General features: G+C 38.5%; 1 protein-coding gene across 1 annotated transcript; it reads right to left on the reverse strand.

Moving 5' to 3' along the window:
• Positions 1-270: 270 nt before the first annotated feature.
• On the reverse strand, positions 271-19,120 carry LOC140234997 (magnesium transporter NIPA2-like). The gene is made up of 7 exons (XM_072315033.1): positions 19,105-19,120; positions 7,566-7,619; positions 5,453-5,701; positions 4,898-4,954; positions 3,823-3,913; positions 1,598-1,758; positions 271-1,053 (listed from the first exon to the last, which is right to left on the reverse strand). The coding sequence occupies exons 1-7, from the start codon at positions 19,118-19,120 to the stop codon at positions 413-415; spliced, it is 1,269 nt and encodes a 422-aa protein (XP_072171134.1). The 3' UTR covers positions 271-412.
• Positions 19,121-20,631: the final 1,511 nt, after the last annotated feature.

The following is a 20,631-nucleotide window of genomic DNA, read 5'->3' on the forward strand; positions in this document are numbered from 1 at the left end:
CAGAGCGTTCTTTCCTGACGAGTTTGGATTTTTTTTTTCTTCACATGAGATGTGAGAGTTGATTTCAGCTTGAATATTGTATGACGCAAAGTTTTTACACACAAGAACACGTCATGCACTCAAAAAAGAAGTGTAAACAGTACACTGAACAAATAAAGGTCAAATCCAAACACACAGTGTGAAACAAAGCATTACTATGTGAACACTCTGTGAAAACCTCATAACAGTTGTTAAATTCGAGCATTTTCACAGAGTCAACTATGTAGGGAAGTCACGAATCGGTGGTGATAAACAAACATCAGATAGAGACTGTTCCCTTACTCGACTTTCATTCATGGAGTTGACAGTGCATCGATTTGGTGAAGACATGTAGAAAATAATACAAACGGTGAGTCCTATCCCTTTCGGGCTACTATGTGGAATCTGCCCCGTCTTTGTACGGCTCAATGTCAAGGCCGATATCGTTCAGGAGCCCCACCGATTCCGTGGTGACGAAATGTTCCTCCGACTCCGACGTCTGGCGGCTGATGGTTCCCACGCTGATGTTGCCGCTCGTTGTCTTGTCGCCGGTCGGAAGGTCCGACAAGGTGAGCGGGAGCTCGCGGAAGGCGTGCAAGAGGAAGATACCGGAGATGATGACGCCGAAACCATCTAGCACGCCGATGATGTCCTCCGCGGACATCACTCGCCAGTCCTCGAACAGGATGGAGGAGGCAACGAGCACGCTGGCTGTGAAAAAGACGTAGTAGATGGGCGTGACGACGGCGGTGTTGAAGATGTCCAGGGATTTATTAAGGTAGTGCATCTGCACCGTGATGAAGACGCCCATGAGGAGGAGGAGGATCCACGTGACGGGCACGGCCAGGGTGTTGACCCCTTCGAAGAGCTGCACGAGCGCGATGCCGACCCCCTTACAGGCCATGACGGTCAGCGACCCGATGATGGAGCAGATGAGCACGTAGACCAAGACGTTGGTGTGACCCCAGCGGGGTGCGATGGCGAAGGCCAGCACCAGACTGGCGGCAGCGACCAGGCACACGTAGACAACGAAGGCTGAAGAGGGGTGAAATATTTGAGCGAAAAGGATAGCGTGACAGCGAGAGGGATGCTCTGGCACAAGTAACTCAATTTGGACACTGAGTTATGATAATGTGAACTCTTTTCCCCCCCATGAATGTGCAAATACCATCATTGAATCAAAGAACCCCTTTACCAGTGAATACATAAAAGATTGCAAAATTAACTATTTCATACTAGTATATCCAGTATCCGGGCAGATGCTGTGATTTCGTGTGATATGCAAATTTATGGGTCAACAATTGGGGACTGTAATTTTGTACATAATTATAATGTCGTCTGATTACATACGAAATAATGCTCGGTAACATTTAAAACATTGTCATGTAGGATTAGAATCAGCTCATATTTCAGTTGATTGCAAGTGCGTTGTGGTCTGAATAGTCATACATTGACACACATAGCTCAAAATGCGTGTGTTTGTGTGTTTCACTTCTCCATGATCGAACACATCCAAAAACGAACGAACAGACGATTAACGAGCGAAGAAAGATTCCCGCAAACGAAAGCGCGAACTTACCCGGCGCCCTGAGTCGTTTTGTGAGCCAGTGCAGCGTGTGGTAAGCCTCGTCCACGGGAGTGTGAATGACAATAACGATGGCTCCTAGTATGCAGAGTAAGCAGCCCACCTTACCCAGGAGATTTAAGCTCTCATTTAGACAATACGAAGAAAGCACAGCTCTGTCAGACAGAAGGTGAAGAAACATAAAACATTAAAACTATCAATATTGAATATAAATATACATTATTCAATCAATTTTCCTGTCTGCTATCAAATATCTTCCTATCTATCTCACAAATCATAACTGCCTGTCTATCTATCTATCAGTTCTCTACCTATACATAATTGTACATGTATTTCTGTTTATGTCATTATTTTTATCAACTTGTGCTACTGACTTGAGATGGCAAAGCGGACGCTAATTTACCGAGGACGATCCGTCATTCAGAGCTCTGCCGTTATTGATAAGACAGCGCCATCTTGTGGTCAAACTGCTAAGTTATCTCATCGCGATCACGGGTGAGGTACTCGATCATCTGCCAATGATCTCTGTAGCAAGATTGTATTCCAATAGTTTGATGTTTCAAGTTTTATTTCAGTTTGGGAAAACTTATATTTTGCTTGAAAATTATCTAGAATCTATCTGCGACGGCGTTGTCTATTAGACCGTCCGAATAGAACCAAAGGTGCAGTATATCACGACCATATTCATTTTTCCACCATGGAAAGACTACTTCTAAGTAAGCCGGAACCAGGATAGCTAAGGATAGCCAAGGAAGAAAATATTTATGGGCAAACATTATTACTAATCCTACCCACTCTTGATAGTTACTACTTGGCCCAGAAATTGGTTCTCTTTCAACTGGAAGGAAAGGACGCAAATGAATAAAGTTCAGGTACAAATATTTATTCGTTGCGGATCAATGTCCCGGATGCGTCCCGGATACGTAGACTCCAAAGTTGACCAGAACACCACAAAGTGAGGAGCAACCCAGAGAGAAAAAAAAAATACACACTTTACGTTTAACACTTGCAGGGAAATCTGCGTTCATGCTTTTTTTTAAAATTCATAACAGCAAGTCAAAAATTAATATTCAAGAAGGCGCTTCAGCCTTTGACATCTTGCAAACAGAATAGCCACATTTCCGTAAAGTAGGTAAGCCGTCGGTGAATTCTTCCTTTCCAAAAAACACACACAACAAAAATAGCAACCTGGTGCTACTGAAAAGGTATTACTGAACAATTACCAGCATCTTGTTTGAAGTATGTCTTTGTACGGACAATAGAAAATTAAGTTTCTGGGGTTTGAAAAAAAAGGTCCTTATGACGCTTACAGCAGGTCTTCCTTCAGACTTCTGAGAATACTGTCGGAAATACAGGAGTTACTTTTTTTTATCGTGGAAATGAAAGAAGATGGCATAAAACAATGTTTGTCTCATTGCTGCGTGAAGCTGAAGAGGAGCAGAGTTAGGGGAGGAACAATATTGGGAAGGCATATACCTCTTTAGTCATAACGAGAGGACAACCATCTCATGCGAGCTAGCCTCAAACCACACACACAAGAGGTTCCCGTTTCAAATCCATTTAAACAGAGTCGAGATCAACTGAGCCAATTACGTTGTGGGCTATCAGACTCTGTCACTTGGATAAGAAAAACACGTCGTGTGCAAGAGAGTTAACCACGACCCATGCACGTAAAACATTCCCACTTATTTCTGTTGCTGACATATTCAGAAAAGCAGAGTAATGAATGATAATTATCTACCCCTTTTGGTTCATCCATTAAGGTGACTTGCAATAATTAGACAATATCATTCAGACTCTGATATGCAATATGGATAAGAAGGAGAAATATAAAAAAAAAAAGACGAAAGAAAGCGAACAAGATGAGAAAAGGAGGATAATGATAAAGAAATAGAAAATAAAAGAGAAGAGGAAAAGTGTTAGAGAAGAGGACGAAGAAGAGACTATAAGAAGCAAGAGAAGGACCAAGAAAAAGAGTAGGAGCAGAATAAAGAAATTAGTAGAAGGAAGGAGCATGCAGGGGTTAGAGGAGGAGGAGGGGGAAGGAGGAGCAGGATGAGAAATAGAAGGAAGAGGAGGCAGGAAAGGAGGAGGATGAGGTAGGAAGAGAAGGAGCATGCAGAAAGAGAAGAAAAAAGTAGGAGAAAGGAGGAGGAGCGGGAGGAGGAAGAAGAGAGTGAAGGAGGAAAAGGATGAGTTGTTGTCACGGAGATACTCACGAGACAATGACACTGAGTGCACCAAGTGGGGTAACCAAGGTTGCCGGCGCGAAGGCGTAGGCCAAAAAATTACACACCTCCCCGAAGCCAACTGCAGAAAGCAGAGCGGAGCAAACAAAGATAACAGATAACTTGGGCGAAACAGTAAAATATCACATCTGGCCATATACATATTTAGAAAGGTTCGACTTGAATTCATAAAATAAAGGAAATATTATGACAAAGATATATGTTAAAGGGATGGTACAGTATTGGTGGAGATGAGAATTGGGCTTTTAACTTTTTGCGAGATACCAAGAAAACACTTATGAAATAGTACAGATCATACCATTTCAAGAGGAATTCAAATTTTATTTGATGAAAATCGGGTTTGGAATGACTAAAACATCCAAAAACAAAGTAAAACAAAGCGATCATGATAAAGTGTGGGTCCCACACTTCTTCTAGAATTGCTTTGTTTTGGATATCTCAGCCATTTCAAAACCAATTTTCATCAAATAAACGTTGAATTCCTCATGGAATTACACGCTCTTTCATACTTCATAAGAGGTTTCTCATTATCTTACCAAAAAATGTTAGAAACCTGAAATTATGTCTCAACCAAAACTATACGATCCCTTTAACTATTGAGAAAGTTCTTTCTTTTTCTGACGATACTAAATTCTCTGTTTAGATGCCAAGTATAATTTACCTTGATTCTCCAATCCAAATTGTCAATATTGATTGTTGGTCAAATCGACTCGATTTGCTTTTGATAGATTCAAGCATATCATAATATTAATGACTTGAACTGAATCAGAATTGATTTGCTCATGTGCAGAGAGAACGAGATCTATGAACGGAAGCTATGCGACTATTTGCCTACCAATTTCCATAACTTCCTCTTTTTCTTTACTTTTTTTTTTATCCGAGGCGAGTCTTTCCTCAAAATCAGTCATCACGTATGTGCGTGTAGGTTTTTTACACATTTCATTTTATAACAAGGAAATGCATTTTTCACATGGCTCAAAGCTTAGGTTATTCAGTATTTTAGTCATAAACTCGAACCGAAATTAATTCCAAGCGTCATACTTACGTAATAAGAAACCTGCCCACCACAGCCATTCGCGTAGGTACGCATGACCACCGTCACCTACGATCATGATGAATAATGATACTGCGATGTTAGTGTATAATTGGAGTATAATTTGTTTTAAAAACAAAAAGACAAGCAATTCTACGTACTGCTAGTCCTTAAACATTATCACAAATGTTTATATCGTGGTAGCAAATATATTTTGTAATACATTGTAACATGAATCCAATTGATTGTGAAGAGAATTGTATAATGCACTACAATATTTATGTTGAGAAATTTAGAAGAGTGGGTCGACTGGTGATGGGAAAAAGATTTGTGTTTATCAAAATTATGAGCTGCTACTTTACTCTTCTTCGAGAATGAGATTTTGTATTACATGTCATAACTCGTTTTTTTTTTTTTTTCACAATTGCTCAACAATATGAGTTGACAAAACACTTTGTATCATGCATTAGGCCTACTCTTTGTTCGATGGAAATAAAGTATTCCTACTACACGTAAGCAGATTTCAATATGCAGTTCTCAGTATATCTGGCTCTTAACTTGTATTACCTGCTCTAAGGGAATGCGTCGAAATCTTGATCAAAGCCTGCTTCTTGATAACAAAACTCGATCCAATGAACGCGCTTGAGCAGACGGCGAGAGTGAGCCCGATGTAGAAGTCCTGCGTTGCTATGGTTTCCGTCACGCTCTCGCAGACAAGCGTGCAATTCGACGTCGTTGTCTGGGTAGCCATCGTAGAGGGAGACGTGTGGATTTCGCGCCAATAATGCGTCGTTGGTGTTACCAGATTTCTGTGGCCTGGTAGAAAAATAAATTGACAAATAAATAAGAATGTTAAAGATGCAGTATTGAGAGTGAGAAGTCTAACATTACCTTTCCTTCTTCTTTCTAGAGTGGGAGCTAATTTGAACTTGCGTTAAAGGGAAAGTATAGTTTTGGTTGAGTTTGGGATCAAAGTTTTAACTTTTTGCGAAATAATTAGAAATTATATGTGACACATAAAAGTTCGTACAATTTTAAGACCAATGCAGAGTTTATTCGATGAAAACAGGTGCTGAAATGGCTGATATATCCAAAATCAGATTAAAACAAGTGGTTCTGATAAAAGGTGGGACCCAACTTTTATTAGGATCACTTGTCCTCCTTTGTTTTGTTTTGTTTTGTTTTGTTTTTGATATCTCAGCCATCAAAAAAAAAAAAAAACGATTTTCATCAAATAAATCTTGAACTCCTCTTAGGATTGTACGATCTTTAATATGTCATAAAAAATGGTTTCTAATTATCTCGCAAAAAGTTGAAACCTGAATCCCAATCTCAATCAAAACTATATCATCCCTTTAAGCTTGTCGAGTCTGGCATAATCACCTCCTTTGTGTTACGTGTAGCTCCCATTACACTACATCCCCACATAAATCAGTCATCTGAGGAGACATCTTTGTATTTTGATTTCTTCCGCGTGCCTGGCGTGAAGAGATCACATTAGGGCTTTTTACACTTGTAAATTTTTGCTTAGCCCCGGACTATCGGTGGGGCTAAAGGGCTTTTTACACTTGTAAATTTTTGCTTAGCCCCGGACTATCGGTGGGGCTAAGGGGGGGCCTTAGCCCCACCGATAGTACGGGACTATCCTTAGCCCACTTTCTGTTTACACTCGTTTTTGCCAAAGTGGGCTAGCCCCACCGATAGTACGGTACTATCTGGCCCTGCAAAATAGCAGGGGTTAGGACCGCAATTGCGGTGCTAGCACCGCAATTGCGGTGCCAAGCAAGTGAGTGTAAACAGAACGAAAAAATAATCCTGGGCTAAGCGTCGGAGACGAAGTGCGACCCTCACTGACCAATCAGAAACGAGGTAATCAAGTGCTGCCGGTGCGTGCGTGTACGTGTACAGTTCACAGCGTAATTATGAATATTCATGTGGTTTGGAAAGTCCGGGGCTAAGAAAGACGAGTGTAAAAAGGTCAGTTTTCTCCTTAGCCCCGGACAAGAGATAGTACGGGACTAATTGGCGAGTGTAAAAAGCTGAAAAAATTGGTACGGGACTAACGATAGTCCTGGGTCAGAGAAAGTCCGGGGTTAAGAAACACAAGTGTAAAAAGCCCTTAAGGGGGGGCCTTAGCCCCACCGATAGTACGGGACTATCCTTAGCCCACTTTCTGTTTACACTCGTTTTTGCCAAAGTGGGCTAGCCCCACCGATAGTACGGTACTATCTGGCCCTGCAAAATAGCAGGGGTTAGCACCGCAATTGCGGTGCCAAGCAAGTGAGTGTAAACAGAACGAAAAAATAATCCTGGGCTAAGCGACGGAGACGAAGTGCGACCCTCACTGACCAATCAGAAACGAGGTAATCAAGTGCTGCCGGTGCGTGCGTGTACGTGTACAGTTCACAGCGTAATTATGAATATTCATGTGGTTTGGAAAGTCCGGGGCTAAGAAAGACGAGTGTAAAAAGGTCAGTTTTCTCCTTAGCCCCGGACAAGAGATAGTACGGGACTAATTGGCGAGTGTAAAAAGCTGAAAAAATTGGTACGGGACTAACGATAGTCCTGGGTCAGAGAAAGTCCGGGGTTAAGAAACACAAGTGTAAAAAGCCCTATTGTGGCTCCCTGTGGGAAACAATGACCCTACTATGAAACACAAAACCCCTCGATGAAATCTAACGTGCTCGTTCTGTGATTCGTAGGTTTCCCTGGACACTGCTGGGGAACGGAGAAGCTAGTGGATGGACAGGCAGACAGACACGTACAAGAGTATTCAATGATAAATGGCAAATAAATCCCTGCACTTCAGAGCATTATAGGTTTTGATAGAAATATTGATGTGGGAATAAAGAATGACTTAGTGTGAAATGAATTATTCTCGCAATCAAATGGTAACTCAACAATATTGCTTGGTTATTACTTAAAATTCTTGGATAGTTGTCAAAAAATGTTGTTGAGTCAAAGGTTATCGATTTAAAAAAAAACGTTGTTACTTTCAACCATAAAATAAAAAAAAAGTGTGGAAGGAATCGAACAGAATGACGATAAAAAAGTTTATGTCTCAGCATCAGGTTAATTAGCGAGCTTTAGATCTGCGACGCGAACGATAAGACAGCGCTAATTAGGCCAAAGATGGTGTTCTGTACATGAGCGTGACAGCTGTTTCCATTGTCCAACCCGGGAGAGGCTGCGTCGTCTTAGCGTTCGCGTCTCAGATCTATAAAGTTCGCCAATAACAATAACAACGGTGTACAACGGTCACGGTTTTTTTTTTTTCTCTTACCGAATTCCAGTAATATAGTAAAAAAAAAAAAAAAAATGAGTGAAATCTGTGATACAAAAGTATAAAATCATATCAAGATGGTATGACAGGTAAGTGTGTGGAAAATGGCTGCCTCATTATAGTCTCAAAGCTGTGCTTAACGAATTTTGAATACTGTTTCTAGATCATTCGTTTAATAATGCTCACACATTCTTGTTGCTTTTGCCACATTATACTGCAATGAATATTGAATTTTCCCTTGAACCTACATATCCTCTGCAACGCTTTGTGCTTAGGGGTAGAAAACTGTCAGTGACGGATGCATTTCCTCCATTTCTACTTTGTGCGATTGACCTTTAATTACTCGAAAGATGATGCATAATCATAATTATGTACATATATTCATTATGCAGTGAGCTGTCTATACACACATTGATAGCGATGAAACAAAGCAAAGACTACTAGTACATTACAGCAAACTGCTTCTACCAAAAGACGACTATCCAGACTCTTACATTGGTAGACACTCCAAATTATCATCAGAGAATGCCATTTTGGCAGAATGGATCACATACTACTCCATTATCCATCTCCATGCATGCCAAGATAGGGTTGAGATGTTGTCCTATAGAGTCTACAATGCAGTATCTTCACGGTATTTCTCAAGGAGACTGTGGTATGGCGAAAATGATCGGTTTTCGCAGACTTACGGCGTGTTGCTGTCTTTCCCCCTGGAAGTCTTCATAAGACATGCTGATTATACAATGTTATGCCTTCTTCCTACATGCCACGCTGAAAGAACCATGATGTTTGGTTTCCTCACTGCAGGCTAATCACTTTGAAGAGGTCCTCTTTGAAGTTATTCAGGTTTTGTTTGTTCACTACTTTGGTCTAAAGAATGGCTTGTAGGTCTGTGTAACGATGTCATCCTCCGACTGACTGCAAAGAAGGTTGGTTTGTTGCATAAATTGGGGATAGCAACTTACAGGGAATAAGTTCTGTATTGGCATGTGCTTTGCAAACCAAGATTTTGGCACACGAATTTCACTCCGTCGGGAGTTATTCTGATTATGACAAGCAAGAAGGGTAGTTGTTGGCCCTTGGTATAAACCATTTACCTCTGTGAGCACCATCATGATCGAGGATCACTCATTTTTGGATTATGTCTTTAGAGGACAGACTTGTAAGATCAAAAATTTTCCATTCTGTTTTATGGGGCAAGTATCGTTAAAGCTTTCTTCTTGCGGGATTGCGGCAATCAACAAGAAATATATCATTCTATCCCTAATCATGTTGTTCAGATGTCTGTACCAAATGACAGTTCATGTTGCAAAGACCTGACTTGCATGATGACGCCAGTATTCAAATCGTTCTTAGCAATCCTTAAATTATAACAATCCAAATACTTTGATTGTCCCATATCAAAAGCAGCTTCAGTGATTATTTTACAGAGTTTAGCAATGCGTAAAACATATGTAACGATTGACCTTGTAGATGACGAGTGATTGGTATCGATGGTCTAACTGGTGCTGAGATACAAAATGAGATACAACTATACACATCTTAAGATTCGACATTGAAATATCTACGACGATATCTGTTTGGAGAACTGAATGACAGGGATACAGAGGTTGGTACGGTTTGTTTCATACCCAGAGCAAAGTAGCCGTTATATCTAGGCTTATTTACAAAATTAAGCTCGTTGGATCAAGACGAAAACCTCTTGGCAGGAAATCCTTGTCTATGCAGACTCAGGATAATGCAAATGAAATACCATCACCGATCTGCACAAAGGGTTCAAGAGCGGCACTGATAAAAAAGAATTACGTGTGGAGAAAAAAAAAGACTGAATGGTTGCAATATATTTGAAACGTTTCAGAGTAATTATATTGAATATATTCTTTTCTTTCGCGTTTCGGTGTTTGACGTGGTTATGACAGTTTACAATATTATACGGGTGGCGCATGACATTTTGTGTCTAATGGTAGCAAAAGCGATAGTATTCAACCGTAATACACACGATATAACATCAACTTCTCATGTTCTTACAATAGTCATCATGACGGTATAGATGTAAAGTATTCTTTGAGGTAAGTCTGTCTCGTTAATCCGTTGAACGAATTCATCTCTTTCTTTTCGACAATGATCTGCTATCGTTTCAATACTTATTTTTCTCCTTCTCGTGTCCTACTATTATACTTCTTGCACACACTACCAGCAATTCTGTCACAATCATCCGATCCATGCGTATCATCTTTCTGCCAGTGTCTTTCTACTTTTTTCTTTCGAAGATGGCATAGAGTCGGGAAAGTTCACTGCGATAAAACGGAACTTTTATTTGCTTATTGCGCAGCGCCTCTATATAAGGCAGAAGTAAAATTGTTCGATGTCGCAATACATGCACTATGAGGAAATACACACGGCTGACACTGCAAAAGTCTAGTGTTAAATATGAAACACCGAGATGGTGTTCAATTTCTGGTGCTCATTTCTTGTGTTAGATGAACACCTCTGGGTGTCATTTCAAAATATGAAATTGTTTTTTGAATAGTTACTTTGTTGCTTTTTCCTTGTTGGTTTTGAACATCAACAAGACGATCAAGAGTTTTCCGATACTCATAGGTCCGAATTCACGAAGGTGGTACAAATGAAACCATGGTTTAAACCATGGACAAAGACCGGAATTTTATATATATATATATATTTTTTTTTATGAGGCGCCAAGTGTCGCATGGCCTATTTCATTACGAAATCAGTCATTTCGTCGACGTAATGATCATTTCGTCGACGTAATGTTAATATTTCGTATTTCGTAACCAAATGAACATTTCGTCGACGAAAGCGACGAAAAGACTGATTTCGTAACGAAATAGGCCATGCGACACTTGGCGCTCCATACAAATTGTCCATGGTTTAAACCATGGTTTCATTTGTACCACCTTCGTGAATTCGGGCCACAGACTACTTGATTTTCAAAAAAAAAAAAGGTGTAAACACATTTACACGACAGTAACACAAGTTGGTGTGGTCTCCTATTGAAGCTGGGATGGTGTTATACCATTGACATTAACACCAGCAATATCATATCAACACCACGCCGTGTCATTGTTGAATTAACACCAGCGCAGTGTCAAAATATCACCAGCTACAATGTCAAATTGACACCACGAAGTGCCAGATAAATACTTTTCAACACCATCACAACATACTTTCTACATCTGTGGGTGTGGTCCTCCATTGACACTTGATCGGTGTTAGATTTAACATCCATGGTGTTGAATCTAACACCGATGTTTTTGCAGGAGAGAAGCTACCATGTCGTAGACATGATGTACAAAAAGAAGAGAAACTGCCCTACTATAATGGTCATCGTCAACATGTACAATCAATATCAGTCAGTGGACCCTTAAGTCTAATCTTAAGTCTAGCTATTCAAGAACGGCCACACATGAATCAATCGATACTTGGATGAATGAAGAGAGAAAAGTACAACAGCGATGTGCTGGTGTGCACATGAACAAGTAAGACAAGTTGAATCTAAGAACTGAATAAATCATGGCTAGTAAATGACTGTACTTCATTCGTTATGTTAACCAGGTATCGCACACTCCTAATTGGTTATGTGCAGAGTCAAAGTCAAGTAGACTAGTATATCGTTCACTCGGCTCAATACAATGGGACACTTTCATAATCTGGACAATCGTTCATATTATTATATATAGCCCTGTTGGTTCAAGATATCAGTTGGTGATGTTAAAGGACAAGTCCACCTTCATATATTATGCATGTCGATTGAGTGAATTCAGCAATATCAGTATATAGAACACATCAGTGAAAGCTTGGGGAAAATCGGACAATCCGTTCAAAAGTTATGAATTTTCAAAATATCTTGTGCGGTCACTGCTGGATGGGAAGACTACTACAACGTATGATGTCACATGCGTAGAACGATATCAGGAAAATACAAACAGAATTTCACATTTTTTTTTTGTTGTTGTTGAAAAAAGTGCACATTTCCTCGACTTGTCACTGACGTCTGTTAAGGGTAATGTTATCCCCTTGCCTTTTGAAAGAGGCAAGTCCAGTGTTCTTTTATCATGCTAGAAAAGTGAAAATATGTTGAATTATCTTTACATTTTCTTTATATCTTGTGACATCACAAGCTGTAGTAGTCTTCTCATCCAGCAGTGACTGAGCAGAAACTTCAAAAATCATATTCCTTTTTGTTTTAACAGATCGTCCAATTTCCTCAAACTTTCACTGATGAATTCCACTAATGCTGCTACATTCACTCAATCCATAATGTCTAGGTAGACTTGTCCTTTAAGCCGCAGACAAGGTATGATATTCAGTGGCACTTTATCAATTCAGTGGCAGAGATTGTAACCATCCACTCTGCCATCTCATGTACGTTTGTACGTGTTGCCATCTTTGTCTCTGGATTTGATGATTGTTTTATCAGGAAACGAGCTCGGTGTTATCAATCCGTATATTATCATAGCTGAAATTACCAATGGTCTACCACGATACCAAGGAGCCTGGTTATATTGTAGCCTTGAGACAGAGAATCGCTATAGAATTTCATTTTATTTTCTTTGGTTCTATCATAATTATGGGAGCATACTCCCATCGACGACTGAGACTTCAATCAAAACTGAAGACGAAAAGAGTGTGATATATACTTTACGAATTCAGTGATTAGGTATAGGCCTATATATCAGAGAATGTTATCCGGACTTCCTTGGATTTCAATGGGGGATGCAAATCCCAAATTGGCAACCACAGCCACACCCACAACCACAATAATAATAATAATAATAATAATAATAATAATAATAATAATAATAATAATAATAATAATAATAATAATAATAATAATAATAATAATAATAATAATAATAATAATAATAATAATAATAATAATAATAACAAGAATAACAACAACAAAAGGTAATGATTCCTATAAGTTGACCAGCACAAAACAACAACAAAACATCATTCCTATAGAGTGACCGCCACCATCATCAGCCATCTCACCTGTACTTTTATCTTCCTCTCTGAAGTAAAGTATATGTACTGATTTCGCTGACTACAACACGGTTCCGCGTATGAAAGTCCCCATCATGTACGAATTCCTATAAATTGTCCGCTTGTTGGTGAATTCAAACGTTGTTGTTATCGCTTTGGGAGGCGTGTGAGCTCGCCGATCGTGAAAGCCGGTACCTGTTGCACCGTGTCACCAGTCACAATTATAGGCTGCAGTGAAAATGTTTCTGCCGGATGAGTTTTGTTTGGTCTCGACGTTATACGTGCACTATCCCCCTCGTAAGCTGTTTTCTTTTAACTTCATATAGTAGAGACAGTCGACCTTCAGACTTCAGTCCCTACTAACAATGTCAGGGAAAATCATGAGATTGTATTGAATGTCAGAATGGTCACGTTTACGCGTAATTTGAGTGCATCCTGGTTTGGTACGAGCAAATCAGAGTCCGTATCTTGGAGACAGGCATAACGCCGTACGTATAGGCCAACCAATGGCAGGGGCCGGAGTAGATAACCGCCCCTCCACAGTGGATTACTCTCGCCTCTGGAATATTCTCAGATGTATGGCTTCGGGAAGCCACTGTCAGTTCAGTTTTCTCTCGTCTGTTTGGCATCAATGTTTCAAAACTAGCGAGCGTTTTGCTACTGCTATGTGGATATTATGGTCCATGGACTCTTTGAATCAGGACGAAAACGACCAACTAGAAGCGAACGAAAACTAATGTACCCAGGAGAAGTGGTAGCATTTTGCTGAGGATCTCTCGCTGTACGGTGGTGACCGAATGGGGACGAACGAATCGAGCTCAGCTGCTGCTGGCCTCGTTTCGCTCGCTCAATACAGTGAGAGGAGAGGGCCTTGACAAAAGGCTAGAGAAGTGACGAACAATCGTAAACATTCACAGTTATTGAATGACACGCCCCTATAAAATCAAAATAACAACAACAACAACAACAATGATCATTAAGAATTGAGTCGCACCAAAGTCTCGCAATATAATTATAGTCTCACCACTGCGGTACAGTTTAATCTACGTATGTATTCTCCATACATACCGCCTGAAATATATGTCGTCCTCACCTTATGAAGAGATTTTGTTATTGCAAAATGAGCTCAGCGGCATTTGAAAACATTTCAAAGTAAGTCCATCATATAAATATATATATATATATATATATATATATATATATATATATATATATATATATATATATATATATATATCATCCTTGAAGACTCCCTCACTCTGTAATAAATGGATTATCCATCTGTGTTATATACATAACTCTCTCTCTCTCTCTCTCTCTCTCTCTCTCCGGTCCTCTATATCTTGAAAGCTCAATGGCATACAGATGAAATATAGCACTGGTTATATACCATCCTACATACAATCCAGAATCAGTTTAACTCTCAGTGGACCAACCCATCATCCGACTGGACCAACTTATCTAACTGGACCACATTAAAGACCAGCTATTGCAGCTGAATATGATGGGCTATCCAGCCATCCTCTCAGATGGAAATGCAACAAACAAACGATCCGGACCAAGAAGGCGGTAGACAGAAGCTGTAGGCGGCGGTGCTTCGTCGTGAGTGACCAATACTCGGACTTTCTAGGGTTTCGATGAATCCTTTCCAACTGTAATGAGCAGCAGAGCGAAGAGCTATATCAGCCCCCTTTCCGAGGCAAAGAGAATTATTGTTAAAAAGATGAATAAAAATAAAACACACACTGCACGTTACAAATTAATTATATATACCTGTTGACGTTGACGCAGAACAGCATCTTCTTGTTCTCTACGTCGTGTGTGAGATGGTTATCCGAGGATACGTGCTTACAGCAATGCTCGTGTGTCTGTAACTCATATACCCTCTCAATGATAAAAGGAACACTGCGTACACAATCTTTGTATACCATCTCCATCTAAAAAAAGGCGCACCTTTCACAAACACTGAGATACAACCGTGTATATACATATAAGATCTTCCAGTTGGTGTAAGAGATCGTTATCTTGTGGGCCATGCCTGTCATGACTCACGAACTCATTTGTAATTGGCTGACGGTGTCTTCAAGGAACTAACAGCCCATATACACAGGGACTATATATGTGAATGTGGTATGGAATATTGAATCGTTTCATGTTTGTCATTTTAGCATTCCAAACGATTTTCATAATTTCACATCATAATGATTATAGTACATAAATTAACAGCTCCATGTATAGATTTTAGGAATTTATTGTGGTCCTTGAGAAGAGAAATCAATACTCTGGAAAATCTTAAACAAATTACACAGACAATATTGATGACATAGGAGGTTCACATAATAACAAATTTCAGAAATGGTGCAGTATAATTCCATTACAATACCACTGCTTAACAAGCAGTGTACCTGTGTAGAATCTATGCATGCTTTCTTCTTTTGTTCTGCTTCATTGAGCCCCAACTCATAAATTCTTATGGTGAGGCTGCCATGTCATCATCCTTGTTCATTGCAATTTGTTATAAATTTCAAAACATTGTTATTCCTCATCTCAATCACTATAAATTCTGAAACTCTGTAGTCAGTATATCGTTTTATAGTTGTTCAAATGTAAAAGTCTGAAAATCATCCGGAGGTCTCCTTTAAACGACATACGTCTACAGTAAGTTACGTTGCCTTATTTGATATACAAGTTGGTAACATACGAGCGTTGATGTCAAGAAGATTTTTTTTTAATCAATTTAAAGTAAGTTTCACATATTTGTTTTCTATTTAGCTGTCAACTCATCTTTTCTAAATGCGTCAAGTTGAAAATGGGAAAAAATCTACATTTGGTCAAGAAGAGGCAGTTAAAAAACAAATCAACAACCATCCCCAAACATCACCTCAATTCAATGAACGGAATCAACATAACATGCAATAACTCAATTAATAAGACTGCTATTTGCAAGTTTAAACTCTTAAATACCTTATGTACATTCAAATAAAAAACAACAACAAAAACTAACAAATCAAAATGAAACTACTGAAGATCAATCGCTGAATGTACCGAAATTCATAATTTTAGAACTGGTACAACTTTAATGCTGGTCTGTAACTTTTATTAGTTTAGTTCTACCTGTAACTTTTAAAGATCAGTCAGACAGAGGTACTACTCAAACAAAAGAAATTCTGCCCCATTATGTTGCTTTGTATGAAACAAAAAAAAAATCAGAGAAGTAAGTGCCTGTTTGATCAGCGAAAATTTGGAGAAAAAAATATCTTACAATAAAAAATAAAAAAGTTATGAACTGTAAAGCTTGAAAGTGTAAATGACAAACTGGCTCTTGGAATAATTATGATAAGAGTTGTACTTTTTTGCGTGCTCTTCTCAGCGGGTAAGTTCTGTCTGTACACCAAACATCTGAGAAAATAAAATCTTGAGAAATTTTGTATATAAAATCATAACTTACCTAATTTTTATCCGATTTTCATCAAATTTTCATCGTTTCACTGTTAGATATTACTCTTTCTTATCAGAAAAGATGATGATAAGCGTTTGGTAAGCAGAAGACTCGGTATACATCGCGTCTATTAATATTTTGCTCGAGGTTTGTCGAGCAAATAGCAAGCTTTAGCTTATATACATGCATAATCATTTATATCTGTAAAAACAGTATATATATATATATATATATATATATATATATATATATATATATATATATATATATGTATGATACATGTATAAGCTTTTATGTTGTAAATATCAAACATACATGTAGGAGAGTTGTACCTCGATATTGCAAAGAATTCACTTTATTCCAATACAGTTATCTTATGGGTTTCAACTGATTGCTTCGAAAATGGACACGAACGCCAAATAGGCAAGCCATATAAAATCATGGCTATACCGCCAGGCACTGGCTTTTTTGCCCCTATTCTCTGCGCATGGCCATTTAGAAGCTTTCTCGTTAGCAAAGAAACGAAGCGGTAAAATTACTACACGACCCATAACATGTTATCAAGTGAGCTGCATACACCTCAACAAGGAAAATCACACTGCCGTGATGACATCGAAAATCACCACGGACACCACCCACCGAACTTCAATATTTAGTGGTGTAACCTCAATGTAGGGTATTACGGGGAATTCAGCTATCGGTCCCATCGTTCCAACCACGCAATTTATCTCATCATTTAAGTCAGCTCAGTACTTAGGTCATTTGTTCCATAATCATTAATATTGCGGGGGAAAGTGCATTCCGCTCTCAGTCTAGCCAGAACTTCATCTAGCGTGTATTAGGCGTCAGATGAGTGTGTCCTTCTTAGTTTATAGCCGGTGTTAAGGAGTAAAAAAACAACAACAACAATATGAACACAGAGAAAGCAGGGAGAGTGTATAGACGATGTCATGTGGCTGAAATATGGTGCGGTACAAAATTCTGTAAACCCTTTATGATGTTGGCGGCGTCCCTCACCCCCCCCCCCCCACCCCACATTTTTTCTTTCCTTCAATAGACCAATAGGAGGCGATCAATCTCTAGTCTGGATTGATCTGCACACAATCATCACTTCGATGAAAATCCATTGTGGATGATACATCACACTATCTCTGGAAAGGTGACCCGATATTTGCTCCTGCGACAGTTGCTCCGGTCTCACTTGCTCCAAAGACTAAGGGGGTAGGGTTGCTGGTTTGAGGTTTATCTATTTATGTATGTATGTATGTATGTATGTATGTATGTATGTATGTATGTATGTATGTATTTATGTATTTATTTATCTATTCATTTATTTATTTATTTATTCATTCATTCATTTATTCATTCATTCATTCATTCATTCATTCATTCATTTATTTATTTTTTCATTTATTTATTTATTTACTTATTTATTTATTTATTTTTTATTTCGATATTCTTTTAGCAGGGTTAGCCCTTTCAGTTGGTTAACTGTTCTATCAAGGGACCCTGGTCACATTTTGTACAGATGAACATGTCATGAACATCAAAACAAAGAATAAACAATGATAATTATAACGTACACTACAAATGAACCTTAAAAAAATACTCAAATAGAATATTTGAGTATTTGAGTTTAGTTTGATGTGAAGATTAGGATTAGGGTAATGGTCTATTCTTGTGGGTAGAATTGTTTGGATTAGCGTGCAGATCTTTCATGGGAGCAATTGCCTCAGGAGCAACAGTGTCACGGAACCCTCAGCGAGATATCCCATCTCCATACCATCACTTTGATTTCCGCCATCTTGGACACTAGGTAAGTAAGTCTAGCCAAATATAACTAACATAACAGCAATGGAAACAGTTCGACGGAGGGGTTTTTTAAAGCGTGGCAAAATAATTGTCCCCATCACAGATGCAGGATCACGCTATAACGACAAACCTGTATTATTAGGAGGAATGTAGGTACAAAGCGAAACTGAGAGGACAGCCTCTTATTCGGTAAGAATCAGTGCATCTCTCATAGTACCCTATGTTCAGATCATTCGATGTAAATCGTATTTCAGATTCCAAAATGTAAGAACAAACAAGCGATACACAGCGATCTTCCGAGACTTGGTAACAACATTGGTAATTCCAGGAAAATGCAACCATGCATCCACTGAGGCTAAAATCATTATGCTGTTTCCATGACTATTTTCAGCTGGCGTTTGAGCAAGTTTACAAACAGACAGATAAAATTGTGTTTCTTTTTTTGTTTCTTGAAATTATGATTTCTACACCCAAGGGCTCAAAGCCAGTGCGTTTGCGACTTATTATACATATTGTCCGAGGATCTATGCCCGAGAGAACATCACTGCATAATAAATGATTTCAGCGACCATCATATTTCTGTGTAATATCAATGTAATATATATCATTAGGTACAAGGAAAACCGAGAACCAAATTGGTTGCTATGACAACTGTTTCACGACTTCGCTTTCACTCACCCGTGATGTTTGACATAATCGAATTGACACACAAGGGGATTGGCTTGCATTTTATACGTGTGTGTGTGTGTGTGTGTGTGTGTGTGACTGTGTGTGTGTCCGTGTGTTTGTGAGCCTGTGTCTGTTTTAGTTTTTCCCTATTTTTCACACATTCTATGCTTGATTATATCCTCGAGTTCGTGAGTTTATGACTTTGCTAAGCATGCTCATTAAGATATACACGCCAGAAATGCGGACAAGAAGAAGGAAACTTCAGGTAACGTAAGTACCTGTATGAATAGGTTGATGTGTGCAGATGTTTTTGGGTGTATGCGTGTGTTTGTCTTGGTATAATTATTATGCTGTCATGTTGGCTAAGTTGGGAACGTATATAGGAGGAAGTGAGTAAATGAAAATAAGGGGATGGAGAATGGATTATGTTATGGAGGATGAGATGAGATTTATGGTTTAGGTAAGGTGAGGATTTGGGTGATATGTTATTAATGATAGGTGAATGTTTATCATTATCGGAACATGCGTGGGATTAGTGGGGCGAGATAAGGGTTATAGGTTTCTAGGTGGCGAGGATTGTTGTTTTTTGTCAGTTTGCTTTTTTTAACATAATAAATTTCTAAAAGTTATGTCTTCACTTTGTTTGATTACACGTTATCATCTGATCACAATAATTTATCAAAATCATGTGAAATATTTCCAGTTACTTATTTATCGTAATGAATTGATTCGCATATGTATATATATATATATATATATATATATATATATATATAATATATAATTGGGCCATGACGCGAGAAAAGGGCCCTTAGAAAATGAGTTTTTGCCTCCACATTGTAGAAGGAACTCTGACGTATTTAAATATGCAAACCTTTTTCTGAAATTCCAATCCTAAATGACCCCATTACGACATTCAAAAAAGCGTGTTTTGTCCAAAATCCTGTCACTCTTTTGATGCGTCTATGGATGTGCGCGCAGTTAGCAGGTTGATCTTTTTTGCGCGTATTGCTTTGTCAAACTTCCGCGCCGTGTTCTGGCGTTTGCGCGCAGCGGCGCTAAGGGCCTTTTTCTCGCGTCACGGCCCATATGTATATATTGGCTTTGTATATATATGTTATAAATATATGCATATTATATATATATATATATATATATATATATATATATATATGTATATATATATATATATATATATAAACAATTATATCATATGATATATAATTATAATTACTATATAATTAATATATAGTAATGATTAGTATATAGTAATGATATGATGCATGATGCATGATGATATATAAAAGAACACTTTTCCTAAATCCTTCACAAACTCTTCTCATATATATATATATATATATATACATACATAATATAATCCATAATCCATAATAGTGCTTGGTTCCAACCGTTAAAACATTCAAAAAGCGATTGTGTAATTTTCATTTGCATTACGTAGTATCAGAATTTTTTTATCAGTATTTTTTTTAAAATACTCCGAAAGTAAGTGTGTGTGTGTGTGTGTGTGTGTGATCA

Source organism: Diadema setosum, chromosome 11 (genome assembly GCF_964275005.1).
Source record: "Diadema setosum chromosome 11, eeDiaSeto1, whole genome shotgun sequence".
Lineage (NCBI taxonomy): Eukaryota > Metazoa > Echinodermata > Echinoidea > Diadematoida > Diadematidae > Diadema > Diadema setosum.

Excerpts from the sequence above, each read along its gene's own strand:
- LOC140234997 (XM_072315033.1), bottom strand. Across the intron at positions 4,955-5,452 it reads GACGCATTCCCTTAGAGCAG|GTGACGGTGGTCATGCGTAC; the intron begins GTAATACAAGTT and ends TCATGATCGTAG. Across the intron at positions 1,054-1,597 it reads AAAACGACTCAGGGCGCCGG|CCTTCGTTGTCTACGTGTGC; the intron begins GTAAGTTCGCGC and ends ACCCCTCTTCAG.